The sequence below is a fragment of the Corvus moneduloides genome, chromosome 14 (genome assembly GCF_009650955.1).
Source record: "Corvus moneduloides isolate bCorMon1 chromosome 14, bCorMon1.pri, whole genome shotgun sequence".
NCBI classification, from domain to species: Eukaryota; Metazoa; Chordata; class Aves; order Passeriformes; family Corvidae; genus Corvus; species Corvus moneduloides.
The window spans coordinates 5529004-5546597 of NC_045489.1; the positions used below are offsets into that span (position 1 = coordinate 5529004).

Genomic DNA, 17594 nt, shown 5'->3' on the forward strand with positions numbered 1-17594 from the left:
TAATTTCTCCCTTTGTGCAGAACCTCGTTCCCATGGAAGGACAAACTTCATCCAGAGGGATGAGAGGAGTCTCAAAATGCAGGAACACCTCAAGAAGAGACTAAAGGACAGACAAGCCAGTGGTCACACCAACAATAAACTGAACAGCCCTCCCTCCTCACCACATAAAGTCCTTAATTCTTCCAATGCCACAATTCCCAATGGGAATGGAAAGGCACAGCAAGGGGCAGTTGGAGCACTAAAGCAGAAGCAGATAGGAAAAACAAAGGGCAGTCCAGAGGCAGAGATGGGAGGTAGGTGGCATGGACAGGGGAAATCTCAATTATTTTCTTATTTTCTATAAATCCATTGCAAAACAGGTTCTGAAAAAGCTGGATTTAGAAATTTCTTTGGCTGCTCAGGATTAGAGGAAGCCTGAAATCTGTTATGGTTAGATTTTTTTTTTCTCCAGAAATCATTGTAATACCGAGTTCTTTCATTTGATATTTATCAAATAAGGTCTTCAGGAAGATTTAATTTTAAACCTTTTTACTTCCCTGCCATTTCTGACCCAGGACTTACCAAAATTCCCAGCGAGGATGACCTGTAGGTACTTCCAGAACTTCTGGTGTCGCTGTTTGTGGTACTTTTTGTTTAACTGGGAATTACTTAAACCTTCAAGAAATAGGAAAATTTGAGCAGTTGTAGAGGCTGCAGTTTAATTAATTCTAATTCCAGCTTTTTAATACCTCATGGTTACTAAAAACCTCGTGCAGTGTCATTGTCTTTGCTTTGGTTTGAGACAGTGTCAGGCTTCTTCCAAACTGGGAATGTTTTGCCATAGAAATTCCAGGAAAATACATAAGACGGAGATAAGATCATATTGTCGTTTTTTTAACACCTTTCATTTTTGGAGGAATGTTTCTGTGTTGTCAAAGAAAACCTATTTCTGCCCATTAGGAAAAGATCCCCTTTGTGCAGGATGTACTAAAAGGGTTTTTGTAACACTGTTGCTTTTGGATAGTTGGTGTTTCTGCCCCTCATGCAGCCAAAACAAACAGGGGAAATTAACTTTGCACAATAAGAGCCATTGTTCAAGTCCTAATGAGGCCAACTCCATCTCGTGGTGGCCTTTTGGTAACAGCCTGGGTTGCTCTCAGGCTTTGGGATAATCTGGTTTGTGTTTGAATTGCAGAATCTGACACAGAATCCAAGAAATGTGATACTCACTTGAGCATTGGCAAGCCAGTCGTAAGTATTATCCCTAAAATCCCATTATTTCCTGGGCCTATGCTTCCTATAAAATAACTTGTGTTTTATCGATCCCTTTTTCTTGGTTCTTAATGGTTTATTTTTTTAATAGAGAAGATGAATACAGTTTAGTTGTCAGAGTTTATGGAAATTCACTGTTCCTCAGTTTGCCAGGCTGTAATCCCAGAATATTCCACTGTTGCAGTTTTCCAGAGTATGTGAGGGCTTTACCTTGCAAGCCAGGGGCCTGCTAAACTCTTGGAAGTTTGTCCACTCTTGGAACCATCCTTTGCTCAGCAGAGAGGATTTAGGAATATTGAGGATAAAATTTACACAAATAGATCCTCTTTTTATGTTATTTTGAGAAACTGGAGAGTATTTGAGTATTTAGGGACTTACTTAGGAAGGTGGAGTCTGATGAGGGTAATTTAAATGTCTGTGTTTGATCTTGAGCATGTGTAATGAGCTCTTCTCTGCATTATCCACACAGCAGACGGGTTGTGTTCCTTTACACCAGCTTTTGAGGGGTTTTTTTGGTCCTTTAGTACTTTTTCCTTGCTGCTTCTGACATCTGTACTTAAAGCTACCACAGGGCTGTGTTCCCTTGGGCAGAGAAAATTTGGAGTGTGGGAATTAAGCAGCAAAAAAAGTCAGACAAGATTTTGAGTCTTGAAAACAGAACACTTTGCTGTCCTTTGGATCAGTGGTTGAATATTGTGTGAGGGAGCTGTCAGAAAATGAGGTGTCTGTGCCTGAATCTGATCTGGGGTCCTGCCCAAGACTCCCCAGCTGAACATTTGCTCCAAATGAGTGATGGAAACATTGATACAGGAATTTTCTCTTCCTGCCCCAGTGTGGTGTTGGTTTGGTGTTGGAAGGGAAAGCCTTTAGTAATGAAAAGAGGAAATCATTGCAATCCAAAGAATGCCTCTATATTCCCACTCCAAAGGTAAAGAATTCCTCCAGTGAGGAGCTTCCTAGGCCAATTAGCAACACCATGTTATTGACTAATTAACCTTTTCTTGCAGAAAGCAAACTTACTTGCATTATTTATGCTTTTAATAGGTTTCTGATATACAAGCAAGATCAGCCGTTCTGTCCTGGAATCTCCCAGTTAGTTCACAGAATGGAGAGAGCCATAGTCATAGTCCAGCAGCATTTACATTTGAAGTAGCAATATCCAACAGTGGTAAAAATGGAAAATTTAAATCTGTCTATGTGTAAGTTTAGTTTCTTCCTTTAAGCACAATGTTTAAACCATTAACCAATCAGCAATCTCTCTATCAGGAGCTGTTTGTTGACTTGCAGACCTTCCTACTTCACATGAAATAAATTTTAAGTAATGTCACTAAAGAGTTACGTGGACAGTGGGAAACTTAAATGTGCACTACGTGGTTTTGCTTTTCAATGAGCTTTGAGCCCTGAGGTTTGAGGAAGAGCTGTAACTCTGCTTTCTGTTTGTTTTTGCCTTTTCACAGTGGGGAGGAATTAACAATTACACTTCCTGATCTCAGACCAGCCACTGATTATCATGCCAGGTATGCTGCTGGGGAGGAAACAATGCTTTGGGGGATATGGGAATGACAGGGTTATTGTGGCTTCATGGAAAAGGTGTGACACAAACAGTTAAAGAATTCTCTGAAAACACACCATGCTGTGGACACTGGGTTTGCTATCTAAATTCCCATTTATCTTCTAATTTCATTAAAATACCACCTCATTTTCTTCCCTGCCACCTTCTCTGTCTTCTCAGATTTCTCAGTTACAAACATTTTTCTAGAACAACACTCTGTAGATTGTCGTAGGCTGAAGTCGGTGGTAAATGAAATAATTTAGCCTTGAATTTGGGTCTGAAAGTCTGACTTGTCAGCTTGGTTTACAAAGTTGCTTGTCTGAACTGCAGCAGTGCAAGCATGGAAGTGGGAATGGGCTGGAATGGGAAGTGGGATGGGATGATCAGGAGTAAATGATCCTGACTGGAGGTGTTGGGCTGGCCAGGGAGAGAGCAGCTGGTGAAGCAAACCAGGGGAACAGTGGGAAGAGTCACACAGGGCTGGGGCACTGGAGCAGATGAGAGTAAAGATTCCCTGGAGCCTGCTCTGAAGCTGTGGAAGAGTTCTGAGTGTGGGAAATGCTGGGCACAGCTCCACCTGCACAGTGTGTTGTGTTTTCCAGAGAAAGGGGCAGGACTGCTGCAGACATGAAACAATTACTCTGAAACAATGGGATTTTATGATTTAGCCTGTTCTAGTGCCCATGCTCCTGCACAAGTGTTGGCTGTATTTGAATTTTAAGGTGTTTTTAGCAAAAGGCTCATGTCCAGTCAGGTATCCTGTTACCATTTGGGAACACCTGCCATAGTTTTCATCCTGTATCCCACATGTATCTCAGCACTAAAATATCTCCCTGTGACAGAGGGTAATGGCAGAGTAAATGAAAGATGAGAAATGGGGGTTTGGGGTCAGCAGGTGAACCTGTGTGACCCCAGCACTGCTGTGTGCACACACCGTGAGCCACTGCTTGGGATTAAATTCCTGAAGCTGCCAGCTCTTCCCTTAAATTTCCAGGTGCCAGTGCAACAACCACATCATTAATTACCCTTTGTTTAGAGTTTCAGCAACCAGCAGTTCCATCAAAGAAACCATTTCAGAACTGGTGAGCTTCACTACAGAGAGCTGTGAGCCAGACTGTCCAGCTGCCCCTAAACTGATTAACAGAACCAAAAACAGCCTGAGCTTGCAGTGGAAGGTAAGAACCAAACCTGGGGCTGAGTAGATCTGCTGGATTCCTGTGCAGTGTATTTAAATCAGCTTGGTCAGTAATTTAATGCGTACTGTAGGCATTGCCTTTTAAGTTGCCCAGTGAAGATTGATAATGAAATTATTATTTCCTTCCTCTTCCTTTCAATGTTTGCTGAGTTTCTTGCCTGCAGCTTTAGTGTGACAGAGTTGGTAGCAAGGCTCTTCTGAACTGGCAGAGAGGAGAAAACAGAGCATTTATATCTTTGCCTGAGATCCTGGATGATAAATAGATATAGCTTAATGTTCTTTTAGTTATTCTGACCCATTCAGACTATATTTGTTTGGATGGTTTTATAGATTTTCATTTTTAATTTGACTTCTGATTGTAACCACTATCCGTGGAGACTTTTATCTGTGTTTTCTTGGGTTTTCATATTTTTCTTATGATTTTGCTGAAAAATGGTTCCAGCTAAATGACTTCAGTGAAATTATTTGTATAATCTGTCGTTAGAAAATGAACAAGTTCCCATTTCATGTGTCAAGTGTTGTTTGTGTGAACCCTTAGATTGCTCAGGCAGGTGGTGAGCACACAGTGCAAGGCACAAGAAAAGAGCTCTAAGAATATAATTTGCTTTCTTCATAGAATAAAACCATTCAAAAATTCATATTCTAATCAGAACTAAAAGAAGTAGCACAGCAGCCTTGTTTTAAAAGGCAGTTGGAGTTTATAATATTCAATGTGTAAAAATATTTATAAAAGTACAACCACTTGATTTTAACTCTTTTTTTCATTGTTTCTTTCTTTTCAGTCCTCAAATGACAATGGTTCCAAAATAACTAATTTTCTTTTAGAATGGGATGAGGTAAGAGCTTTTCTAGTACAAAAAAAAAGTCATAATGACATCTGTGGAGCAATTATACTTAAAAATACTCTTTGCTTAGGCACAGCAGCTATTTTGGTGCAACTCTCCAGACAATTTTAAAGGGACAAATGATCAGTGTGAGGGGACAGTGTAAAACTGCCTCATTTGTCATCCAGAGCATCATTAATTCCTGTGTTCTCTATAAATGGATGAGCATTTGGCATCTTTGGGAAGTGTCATGAATCTCCCTTAGCTCTTGAGCATCTTGCTGAGATGTATTACAAAGGGATAAATGTGTTTTCTTCCAAAATGTGTTCTGTTTTCAGCTGCAATGTTCTTATCACCATTTGATCAGATCTACAGTACCAAAAGTAATCAGATATCTCAATCCAAATGCGGTTTATGAGCAAGACTGCTTGGGGTGACAATCAGCAGACTCAGGATAACTATGATACATTAGATTTGGCATTTCCAAGGCCCAGTAATTTCTTTTTGAATTACTGTTAAATGAGTGAAATTACATTTCTCCTGGGAGATGTCCCTGCCCATGGAACAAGACAAGCTATGAGGTCCCTCCCAACCCAAGCCAGTCTGAGATTCTGGGATTTAGGAAGATGTAGAGTGAAGAGGGTGACCTTGGCAGGGATCAGGGAGTGACTGTGGATCCCCCTTTTTTCCAGGGGAAGAATGGCCCCTTCAAGGAGTGTTACTACGGGCACCTGAAGCAGTACAAGCTCACCAGGCTCACTCCCTCCACCAGATACTCCCTGAGACTGGCTGCTAAAAACGACATTGGAATGAGGTAACCAGGAGCCCAGGGGGTACCAACTGATGCGTTTCCCCCTGGATTACATCAGCTGCTGCTCACCCTTGTTCCAAATCTCCTCCCCAGTGGGTTCAGTGAGACGGTGACGTTCGGCACGGCCGGGGTGGTGCCGCCGGCCCCGGCGCCGCCCACGCTGCTGGAAGCGGGGGTGACCTGGATGGCCCTGGCATGGAGCCCTCCTGCAGGAGTGGCCTCGGATGACTCCCTCACCTACAGCCTGGACATGGAGGAAGAAGGCTCTGTAAGTGCTGGGCTTAGTGTGGAAGCTTTGTAGTGCTGAAATAAAAATGAACTTTTTTTTTACCTTCCGATAAATGGTCGGCAAGTATTGCATGGAATTCATGACAGACATGAAGTATTGCATGGGATTCATGGCAGAGAGAGAAAACATTGCATGGAATTCATGCCACAAAGTATTGCATGGGATTCATGCCACAGAGATCAAATATTGCATGGAATTCATGGCAGAGATAAAGTATTGTGTGCAATTCATGGCACAGAAGTTAAGTTCAAGCTAAAAAAAATGGGATTGACCCACTCTGGGTTTTGTTTTATCTTAAAAATCAGTGATTGTCTTCATCCTTATTTTCTCTCTTTCCCAGGGCTATGGATTCCAGCCCCAGTACAATGGAGATGAGCTCTCATGCACTTTAAGAAACCTGAGGAGGAGTACATCCTATAAGTTCAGGGTTTGTATTATAGTTTGTTCCTGATTTCATGTTTCATTCCTAGTTTCCTGGGCTTTGGCATTTTCCAACAAATTTTTTACCTTGGTATGGAGACAGCAGGAATTCACCAGTTGTCTCAGCAATTATGTGTTGTTAGAGCAGGTTTTGGTGAAGTTCAGATCAGATTTTTTGCACCACCTAATTTTGGTTTAAATGGTTGTCTTTATTTTGGTTGGTTTTTTAACAGATTTTTTTTTTTTGATCAGCAGCATGTTTATCCTCATGTATTGTCAACATATATTATTGTCATTAAACAAACCATTGTTTGTCTATTCTGTTCACTCCTCCAACAGCTCTTTGCCTACAACAGTGAAGGAAAGAGCAGCCCCAGTGAGGTGGTGGAGCACAGCACCAAACCTGACCGGCCCGGAGCCCCGAGTAAACCTGTTGTAAAGGGCAAGATCCATCCCCACAGTGTGAGAGTCACGTGGGGTAGGTGCCTTGGGGTGTTTCAGTGCTGCTGGGGTGGGACAGCCTCTCTCAGATTACATGAGAAGGAACTCAGGCTGATTATTTCTCTGCAGGTATTGTTATTGCAGGAGAAATACTCAAGATTACCCAAAAATTGTTTATTTTGGGCCTGTAGTAGCCCAGTGTTGTTTGTTCATTTTAGGGAAGCAGTAACTGCTGTCCTAATACCCTCTGGGTTTACTGTGATGCTGAAATAATTCTTACGTTCACTTAAAAAATAAAAGCTGATACCTGAAATTGGGAGTGTTTTCCCAGTTACTCCTCCTGGCATAATCATGATTAATAATAGGAGAAAAATTGCTCTGAAAATTGTATTGTGAATAATTAAGTACACTGGTTTCTGTTGCTGGTTGACTTTTCTGTTTGAATGAATATGTTCTCTGGAAAAGCTGATAACAAAACAATGCCTTGATACTAAATCTTCTGTAACTTACGGTGTTGATTTCTTTCAGAACCCCCCAAGGATAACGGAGGATCAGACATTTCTAAATACTTTCTGGAAATCTCCGAGGCATCAGTTGGTAAGGAATCACCTTTGGCTACTAATGCAGTACTGAGTCTCCATCCCTGGAGGTATTTAATTCACATTTAGATGTGGGACATGGTTTAGACTTGGATTTTGGAAATGTTTTCCAACCTAAATGACACTTTACTCCCACAGTCACTTCTGTTTTCACACGTGTGTGTTGTGTTATGCATGTTCTCTGCATAATTAATAATTTCAAATTGATTCTGTGGCTTGACTACCTTAATAATTGTGTGAGAGAATTTTCAGGTGGGTTTTTAGAAAGGTTTGGAAGTGTAAAGTGCTTTTCCTTCCCTCAGGAGGGAGGTGGGAGCCCATTTACAGCGGAGCCCAGCGGGAAAACGTCTGTGACCACCTCAGGCCTGGCACCTCCTACAGACTGCGAGTGTCCTGTGCCAGTAAAGGTGGGGAGAGCCAGGTGAGCAACAGGAGGGGAAAGGTGCTTCTGGAAACCATTTCTGTTTATGTTTGAGCCAAATGCTTTGTGTTTGTGCTCTGCAATGACCTGTGTCCCTGGCAGGCCTCTGATGTCACGACTGTCACAACGGCGGCCGTTCCCCCCGGGCCTTGTCCCGCTCCGGCCCTGGTGGGCAAAGCCAAGCCCAAGGAAATCACTTTGCAGTGGGGTAAGCACCAGAGTTTGAGTAAAACACTGCTCTGATTTCAGTCATCCAAATTAAAAATCTTCAGGGGGAAAAAAAGTAAAACTAAAAATATAGAGATGCTGTCCATAGCCTTAGAGGTTTTTTGGGCTTGGGGTGGGGTCTTTGGTTTGTTTTGTGGGATTTTTTTAAGAAGACCAAAGCTTCTGTCCACCTCTGGTAGGGTGATACTTAAGTGAGACTTAAGCAGACATAAATATTTTCCAGGCAGAAAGCTTCCTGCCTGCCCATGACTGACACCTGCATGGCAATTAAAAAATCAACTCTTGTTTTCTTACTGTTACCTCAGTAAAGGAGATAAGCAAAAATTAGTGAAGGTACACTGTTTTGTGAAGAAAACAGGGAAAAAATGAAAAAAAAACCCTGATTAAGGCCATCTTAAACTAATTATCAGTATCTGGGGGGGAAAAGCAAGCTTCATGAAGTGCTTCTGCTCAGATATATGACAAAGAGCCTGCCCTAACAGGGAATTCAGAAGCTAATAGGAAAATCCAATCTCTTTTTGTTTCCCAGGCCCCCCAGCTGTGGATGGAGGCTCTGAGATCACAGAGTATCTCCTGGAGATGGCCAGCTCGGAGCAGGAAGAGCGTAGGGTGGTTTATCAGGGCCCAGCAGCTGAGTTTGGAGTGACCAACCTGCTTCCAGGGAGAACCTACTGCTTCTGGCTCCGGGCAGGGAACAAAGTTGGGGTAACCACTGCACTCACCACATCTCTGCTTGTACACGAGGGACAGGAGTGATGGTGCTGAGGGGGTTTTGTAGCCTGTGTTGTGTGAACCTCTTGATGTTTGTGCCTTTGGAAGTGTTGGATGTGTTACCCCCAGCTCAGGGTCTGCAGATGGTGGGGTGGGAACAGCATTGTGTGGAGAGGGGTGTGTGCAGGCCATGCCAGGTTGGGACAAGGGTGGGATAAATGTTGGTTGCATAAAAGTCTTTGTGAAACAGTCCCCAGCTGCTGCTGGAAGGCAGATCCTGGCTGGGGGAGGGAGGAGTTACACAACGCTGGCAGGGGGAGGATCTCAGATATCCTGTGGGAGCGGGGCCAGCTTCAAGTACCTGGAAGGAATCTGAAACTGAGCCCTGAACTCTGCTGTTTATTTCCCTGTCAAGTGAAAAAATAGTTTGTTTGTTTGACTTGCACATCAGTTTTTGCCCTGGTGCTGTTGCTGTGTTCATACAGTTGTGTTTTCCTGCAGTTTGGCCCCCACTCTGAGAAGGCAGAGCTTTGCACTGCTCCAGGACCCCCTGAGCAGTGCTGCAAACCCCTGATAACCTGCAAAAGTGCAACTTGTGCTGTGGTGTCGTGGGAGGTAGGTGTTGGTGGCTTCCAGTGCCACCCAAATTAGTGTTAGGCTTTTAGAACTGTAGTGACACATTTATGATACACAGAAATGAGAGAAATGGTATGTGTAGAGCTGGAATATTTTAAGCCCATTTCTTTATAGATGTCTGTGTTGGGTTTGTAAACTTTGGGAGTTATTAATTGGAATTTTAACTGGACAAATTGGGTGACATTTAATCCTCCTCATGTTGTGGTAATTAATATATAGTGAATTAATTCTTCTGAGTGGTAAGAGATTGTGAGTCAGTCAAAGTTCTGGTGTGAACTGTGGTGGTGTTACAGCCACGTGTCACCTTTTCACTTCAAGTCCCTTGGAACGGACCTCAGGTTTCAACCCCAGTGCTTCTAAAGGTTGGATTTGGTGATCTTGGAGGTCTTTATCAACCTTTTCTGTGACTCTCCCCCAGTGTCTCAGTGTAACAGAGCTCCCCCTGGGTGCTGTTGGTGTGTAAGTGCAAGAGCTGAGCAGAATTTCTCCCTCACCCCGCAGAGCCCGGCGTGCAACGGAGCAGAAATCACCGAGTACAGGCTGGACTGGGGCCAGGTGGAGGGGTCCATGCACATCATCTACACTGGCCCCTGCCAGAGCTATGAGGTCAAGGGGCTCACACCTGCAACCACCTATTACTGCAGAGTCCAGGTAGGAAAAGCTTTTTGGTGCCACTGGGCACTTGCAGTTTGGGGAGAAACTCCAGCTAGAGAGGAATAAAGTCATGTGCTGTCACCTGCTCATGCAGTAGAGAAGGTAATTGGGAAAAACACTTCCCCTTCTCCCCAGTCCCTCCTCATTCCCTGTGTCTGGAAGAGTTTAGATCCAGTGTGCTGTGAAATACCAGTTGCTTTGCCCTGTTGACATTTTATTCAGGAGGTTTTCCATTCTCTTCCATGTTGCTTTTAAGAACACATGGAAGGCTGTGAGAGCTGTGCCTGCCTGGCTGGGTAACAGGGATTTGGTAACTCCTCTGTGGTGTCTTTCAGGCTGTGAACGTGGCTGGGGTGGGGCTGTTTGGGGACACAAGCGTGGTGAGCACCCCCCCATCCGTGCCTGCAGCCGTGGCCGTGCTCCACTTACTTGAAGAGGATCAGATGGAAATTTCCCCTCCTTTCTCCACGTGCCTTGCAATCCAGTGGGAAGAGCCCTGCTGCCACGGGGCAGAGATCACAGGCTACAACATCGAGTATGGGGAAAAGCAGCTGGTCACTGTGGGGAGAAACACAACCCATGTCCTTGAGAATCTGCTGCCTGACACCCTGTACAGGTAAGAATTATTCTGAAACCACATTTGTAGGATTTAAAAGTCCTTTGAGGGTAGTGCTTTAAGTTTTTAGAGCATTTTTTCATGCAGCTTACAGACTATTTGCTTGATTCACCCTGCAACTCCAAAACTCCTAAAATTGTCACATCCAGACTCAAAACGTGTTGTTGGCAGGAGTGAGATCGTGGTTGGTGTTAAGGTTCATGTTCTGTCTCAAAGCCAAGACTTTAAGGTTTCTGGGTTTAGAATTTTTCATTGGGATGTTCAGGTGTGTGGCCAAAAGAGGATGGATGGACAGGTAAGAGCAGAGCAGGTGTTTCTGTGACCTCAGTCTTGGTTAAAGCTGAATTCAGATTTAATTTCTAACTGCATCTTAATTGCTTTACTGTTTGGAGTTTTATTCTGTACGCATTTTGTTATCCAGCACTTTTCCTGACCATGTGGCTGCTCTCTCCCATTCCCAGGATCAGGATACAGGCCATCAACAGCTTTGGAGTCGGTCCTTTCAGTCATTCCATGAAAGCCAAAACCAAACCACTACCTCCTGACCCTCCCCACCTGGAATGTGTGGTCTTCAGCTACCAGAGCCTTAAACTGAAATGGGGAGAAGGGCCCAGCAGAGCTTTAATTCCCAACCCTACACAGTTCAACCTGCAGATGGAGGACAGGTTTGGCAGGTGAGACCAGCAGACCATGAAGGATTTTGTAGTTTTACCACTTCATGTCAAGTTTTTAAGGTGTTTTATGTTACTCTCCCTTCTGTTTGCACCACTGAGTCATTTGGGCTTCCCAGAGTTTGCCCTTTAGTTTGCAGTTTTGCCTCCCATCTTTCAACCAGAAATGCTGTCAACAGCTTGCACCTCTGCTGCTCGTAAACAGTAAATACTATTGAAATAATAACTAATAAATACCTTGCCACCATCCTCTGCTGGCAGGGTTATTTTTGGACATTCTAAACTAAAGTCTGGTCAGCATATAAGAAACAGGGGATGACCAGCTGTGCTTTACCTGGAAATTTCAGTTTAATTTGGACATTCAAGGGTTGTTCTCTTGATTCAGAGGAGTTGGGTCCTACAGCCTCAGTGGGATGCCCAACAGGGCAGGGGAGAAACTTGGGACACCCGGAATGCAGCATCACTTCTTTGTCCTTAACTCAAATCTGGGTGTTCCACATCTGATACTGACCTTTGGTGATTGCTGGGTAACTCTGTGTGTGTTCTGTGTCCCCCAGGTTTGTGACAGTCTATAATGGTCCCTGTCACACCTACAAGGTGCAGAGGCTCAGCGAATCCACCACGTACCATTTCCGCATCCAGGCGTACAACGACGCTGGGGAAGGAGCCTTCTCGGAGGTCTGTGCTTTCACCACCACCAAGTCTCCACCTGCACCTCTCAAAGGTGAGCTGACACTGCCCTGGCAACTGCTGAAAGCCACTGATGGGCAGGATTGAGTCCTACAACCTGACCCTCAGCCAGTCTTTGCAAGGACAGAGACACAAACTCGCTCTGAGGGGCTTTGTCTGGGTGTGAAAAGGGCCCTTCTGGTGTGATCACCTGCTGCACTGCAGCTCTTCCACCCCTGAACTGAGCATTCCTACCTTTTCCCAGCTGAAAAGGCATTTTGCAGGTTTATCCATTGAAGTTACAACAGTGTGTAGGCAAGGGAGGGCACAGTTAATTCCTCTGATCTTCACTTTTTAACGTGGACATTAAAGGTCATCATTAAAGTCGCTGTGAAGGTCAGTGCTGAGTGCCTGCAGCAAAATTAATTGACTGAACCATGGTTAGGATATAATTTCAGCTCTGCACATGGACAGAAATGCTGGTTTTTGTAGTGACTTGAAAGTGCTGCTCCTCTCTGCAAGCATCATGGGCTCATCTTGGCAGCTCAGAAAGACCCACAAGTGTAACCTACACAGAACACAATAACCTACACAGAACACAATCATCATTTTTTAAGCTCATGTCATCAAATAGAAGAAAAAGAAAGAAAGAAACAAATCTTAATTGCTTAAACTTATTGGAATGAGTTGCCTCTAAGCATGACAGCTGTACATTTGTAGACTCCATTGTTCTTTTTCTAAAACACCAACAAATCACTTTATTTTCCAGCACCCAAAGCAATTCAGCTGGAAGAAAACACTTTTGAAATCACATGGGAGCCTCTACAGCCGATGAAAGGAGATTCCATTGTTTACATCCTTCAGCTTGCTGCTGGCAGAGAGTTTGATCAGGTACCTTTTATGTAGCATCAGGAATGTGAGGGGTTTTTACTGGGAAAAATTATTACAAAAAAAAGATGTGGATATTTCTTGTGGAAGGCATCCCTGCCCATGGCAGAGGGTGGAATGAGATGGGCTTTAAGATCCCTTCCAACCCAAACCATGCTGTGATTCCATGATTTGAAGGTTGAAATTCTGTTTGGGAAGGTGACAGGGAGTATTTTCATTTCAGAAAATGTGAAGTGGGTAAGCACTGGTTTATCCTGTTCTCCCAACAATTCCTTTAGCTCTTGATTCTTAAATCTGCTGGTGTGTGGTACCACTGCCTCTGTTAATCGGAGTCGACACTGGTGGAGGAGCTTTAGGGAAGAAAATGCAGGATGATTTTTTCCTCCTTTCTGAGCCTCCCAGCCCAGGTGAGGCCTCAGCATGGGGCGTGGCAGGAAACTTAAATGAATCATGAATTGGGCAGAAATTTAAGCTGCCGTTTTATGAAGTTGAGTCAAGGAGGGCAACTCCAGGATGGAGCAGGACAGGCAGTTCCAGGTGCTGCTGCTGAGTGAGGTGCTCCTGACTGAAGTGGCTCCTGTCTCCTGCAGGTGTACAAGGGCCCGGAGCCGTGGTTCCGGCTGCCGGCCGCGCAGACGAACTGTGAGTACCGCGCGCGCGTCTGCGCCGGCCGCCAGTGCCACGACCTGCCGGGCTGCCCGGAGCTCTACGGCCCCTACAGCCCCAGCGCCGTGTTCTGCTGCCAGCGCCGCGAGCCGGGCCCCGCCGCAGCCCAGCCCGGCGCCGAGCTGGCGCAGAGCGGGAAGCGGCTGCGCGAGGAGCGCGTCATCGCCATCGCGCTGCTCTGCGGCTTCGCCGTGGTCGCCATCCTCTTCGCCGTGGTCATCCAGTACTTCGTCATCAAGTAGGGCAGAGCTGGCCCCGCTCAGCTGTCTGTACAGAGCTCTCTGGGGTATTTATGGGTAGTTCAATGGAATCCTAGCTGGGAACCCCTCGCTCCGTGCGTTCCCGCTCCTGCTGCTGGCTGCCGGCGAGGCTGGCTTGGCAGATCCTTTCCAAATGCTGGACACAGATTTCCTGTAGAAAGGGTGATCCTGGGGCATCTGCAATCAGGGTGAGCTGTTAGAGAACAGCAGTCAGCTGCCTTACGGTGCACACTGGGGGGATGTGCACGCTCCTCCTCTCTCCCCATCCCAGCCAGTTGGAGAGGGAAGGCATTGCTAGAGCAGTCCTTTCCCAGCACCACCAGAGCAGCGGGAGGCGATGGCTGTTCCATCAGGTTTCGCTGTAGTTTGATATCCATGAAATCCAGCAGCACAAGTGCTTGAGCTTAGAGCAGAACTGCAGAGCCTACTAGAGCATACCACATTTACTAGACTGTAGAAGGAAAGCAGAATATTGACTTAGTGATATTACTACTTTACAGTTATTTTAATACTTGGGATTCAGTAATAATCATTTCGAGTGTTGGAGTAGAGGGTGCCAGGGTTTTTTAGGGTTTTAATCCAAACCAATGCCAGCAGGACGTGGCGCTCTGCCGGGATGCCCAGGAAAGGCTCTGCCCGGAATGTTCCTGCTGTCCTGAGCAGCTTTGGCCCAATCCACATTTCACTCTCAGTGCCTGAGAGAAAAGTAATTCCCTGTGCAGCATGCTCAGAACGGCACAGGAGTTGTCTTTAAGGAGAAAGAGTGCATTTATGATAAATGTTACACTATTTGGCTCAAACTGAGCAAATGTTTTTGTACTATTATTAACCTAAAAAATAAAAAGTTCAGCCTGCTTTGGGTGCCCTTCTAACTTAACCCCAACAAGCAAATTGTACGTGAGAGAACTCTTTTTAGATAACGTTTATAAAATGTTTTAAACTTGCTATCCCAGTGGTAGCAGCTTCACATTCCATGGTTTTCCTGTTGGGAATGTTCAGCCTGCTATGAACTTGTCTGAAACTCGTCCTGGTCAGCTGGGGGATATTTTTGTGGACACTGTGCACTACATTTGACTGTTGTGTTCCATCTGCTTGTGAATCCCTGAGGAGGAGCCTGGCAGCTCCTGGCTCCATTAGGTCAAAGCTTTTGAAAGCTGGAACTCACAAATTTCCAATGTTTCAGGATGGGTCTTGCCAACAGCGTTTGGAATATGCCACAGAACGGTAGATTTTAGGGTATTTTGCAAAGTCTGTGGCTCCACTTGGGCCATCAGAGCGATGCACTTGTAGGTGGGAGGGTGGATGTGACAGAGCTACAGGCGACGTGTTTCCAGTAATTAATTAATCACTTTAAGGGTCTTTCTCCTAGAGCAGTTGAGGAATAACGTTGTGTTAGAGTTTGAGGCATTGTGTTGTATTTCACATGTGGAAAACCTAAATTATGACCTAGTATCACTTAATCCTCTTCACAGTAGATTGATGGTGCAATCTGAAATTAATCTTTTCAAAGTGTACTCTTCATTTTTGTACTCTATTTATTTTGATTAAAAGTCCTGGAAAGAAAAAAAAAAAGTATGTTTGAATGTATTGTTCTACTTGTAGCAGAACTTTAAGTTAATCATTTATTATATCATAGAAATCTCTCCCTCCAGTGTCAGAAAGAGTTTTATACAGATATTAGTCTTTAGTTTGCAGAAGAGTTTACAATCTGTCTTTATTTTCCTCATAGTCTCCCTTTAGCAGATAAACTGCCTGCAGCAGGTCTCCGTTGCCAAAGGGTTTTTCTTAACTCCTTAGAACCAACTTGTAGAGAGGTTTATTTGGCAATAATAGTCCTGATCATTTAAAAGAGAAATTAGGATTGCAGAGTAAGTACTAACAAGTCATGACTGCTAAAAAATGAAATCAAATCCTTTTGTAATTGCCACAAAATGCTTATATTTCCAGAAAATACCCAGGATTTATACTGCAGTAGGGATTTTCCATCAGCTGTTGTCCATTCCAGAAGGATGTACCCTCGTGGCATTAATGTATTTTAGGTATCTTCAGTTTTCTTGTATTGTCATTTTTGAGGTATCTCAAATGTATGTTAAAGCTGCCATGCATTGTATTACTAAATTGTAACTATCAAATAGATAATATATTTAATACAGCCAATAAATAATACAAATGTATTCAAATTTGACTCCGGGCTCCTGTAGTTTTTGGGATTTAGTCTTACTTGTGTCATGTGTGATTTAAGGGGAGGGAACACGATCAGTGTCATCGAGAGCTGAATTAACTTTTCTTCCAGGAAAATGGAGCCCTTGGAATATCACTTCCATTTCCCCTCATGCTGCAGGAAGGACCTGCAATTCCCAGGTGAGGTGGAGCAGTTCTTTGATACTGGAAATTGAATTGTTTGGGGCAGTTTTCCATCATTTTGTGTTGACTCAGGGCCTTTCCCCCTCGAGCTCTTCCCCAGCGTTTGCTGCTGAGTGTGGAATTTCTCCTGATGGTGCCTTAATGAGCTGATGAAGGTAAGATGGGAAAGGCTTTTTTTGACCATCAAGTCTTTCCAAAGAGACAGCTGGACACTCAGCCTGGATTTACTTTCCACTTCAGGAAAGATCAGGGATGAGTAGCTGGAAAACGCTGGGGTGGAGGAGGCAAGGGGAGTGGGGACCAGTGTGAGAGGATCCCAAGGGAAGGCTCTGGGAAGCTGGAAGCACACAGCCAGAGGGAGCAGGAACACCCAGCAGCAGGATCTGTCCTGCCACAGTCCTCAGAAATTCCTCCAGAACCCGGGAATGGGGCTCTTGGCAGAGGCAAGAGAGGTATCAGCTACAAAACAAACCTCCTCCGCCTCCTCGGAGCTCAGCTCTTTGCAGCTCAGCGCTTTGCAGCTCTTCTGCTCCCAAGGACTGCTCAAAAGCCAGTTTTGTGGAGCCAAATCATGTGGGATTGGGGCTGGAAAGGTCAGAGCCGAGCACAGGCACTGCATTGTCTGGCAGATCCCGGCTCTGACGTTAGGGAGATTCCTGCTGCCCTTTCCAAGAGGCAGAAGCTGTGGCTGGGGTTGTTCTTGCAGATTTAGGCACTTGGACACCTCTCAACAACAAAAGCTGTCCGTGTGCCAGGGCTCTGCTTGGCTGCACCCGAACACCTCCACACATCCCATCTGGGAAGAAATCCCCAGTGAAGTTTCATACAATTATGGAATGGTTTGGGTTGGGAGGGACCTTAAAGTTCATCTTGTTCCACTCCTGCCAGACAGGCAGACAGGGATACCTTCCCTTTTCCCAGGTTGCTCCAAGCCCCATCCATCCTGGCCTTGAACACTTCCAGGGATTTAAAATCTATGGGATTTAAATCCTGCAGCCTGAGCAGAGCCACGTGCCCAGGCTGTGCTCCCGATTTCTCCAGCAGATGCCTCCCAGCTGGCCGGCAGCTGCCTGGGATGAACGACCCGCGGCAGGCGGAGGAGTCGGCGCCGGGCCAGGACACGCCGTGGCCCCATTTCCTGTTTTCCGATGCTGAAAAGAACCCCAGTGTCTGAGCAGGGAGGAAGGGTGGCTGCTCTTCCATTGGGCCGGCGTGTGGTGCCCATGGAATGTGTCTGCATTTATCCTGGAGCAAAGGGGGCTCAGGGGGCACCTTGTGGCTCTGCACAACTCCCTGACAGGAGGGGGCAGCCGGGGGGATCGGGCTCTGCTCCCAGGGAACAGGGACAGGGGGAGAGGAAATGGCCTCAGGCTGGGCCAGGGGAGGCTCAGGTTGGACAGCAGCAGGAATTTCTTCATGGAAAAGGTT

The 17594-nt window shown here is 45.2% G+C and overlaps 1 protein-coding gene across 3 annotated transcripts in view; it reads left to right on the forward strand.

Moving 5' to 3' along the window:
- The window catches only part of LOC116450873 (fibronectin type-III domain-containing protein 3a-like), a 38889-nt gene extending 22902 nt beyond the window's left edge, over positions 1-15987 (forward strand). For all 3 annotated transcript variants that reach the window (XM_032123780.1, XM_032123782.1, XM_032123781.1), the window contains 21 exons: positions 21-293; positions 1175-1230; positions 2296-2450; positions 2709-2768; positions 3840-3978; positions 4781-4834; positions 5515-5636; positions 5727-5901; positions 6263-6349; positions 6682-6820; positions 7312-7380; positions 7685-7803; positions 7906-8011; positions 8561-8736; positions 9244-9357; positions 9880-10029; positions 10368-10648; positions 11110-11322; positions 11877-12043; positions 12758-12879; positions 13467-15987. In XM_032123780.1, coding sequence (XP_031979671.1) covers positions 21-293; positions 1175-1230; positions 2296-2450; positions 2709-2768; positions 3840-3978; positions 4781-4834; positions 5515-5636; positions 5727-5901; positions 6263-6349; positions 6682-6820; positions 7312-7380; positions 7685-7803; positions 7906-8011; positions 8561-8736; positions 9244-9357; positions 9880-10029; positions 10368-10648; positions 11110-11322; positions 11877-12043; positions 12758-12879; positions 13467-13784 — 3095 coding nt within the window. In that variant the 3' untranslated portion in view covers positions 13785-15987. The remainder of the gene's footprint in view (positions 1-20; positions 294-1174; positions 1231-2295; positions 2451-2708; positions 2769-3839; positions 3979-4780; positions 4835-5514; positions 5637-5726; positions 5902-6262; positions 6350-6681; positions 6821-7311; positions 7381-7684; positions 7804-7905; positions 8012-8560; positions 8737-9243; positions 9358-9879; positions 10030-10367; positions 10649-11109; positions 11323-11876; positions 12044-12757; positions 12880-13466) is intronic.
- The last annotated feature ends 1607 nt before the right edge of the window (positions 15988-17594 follow it).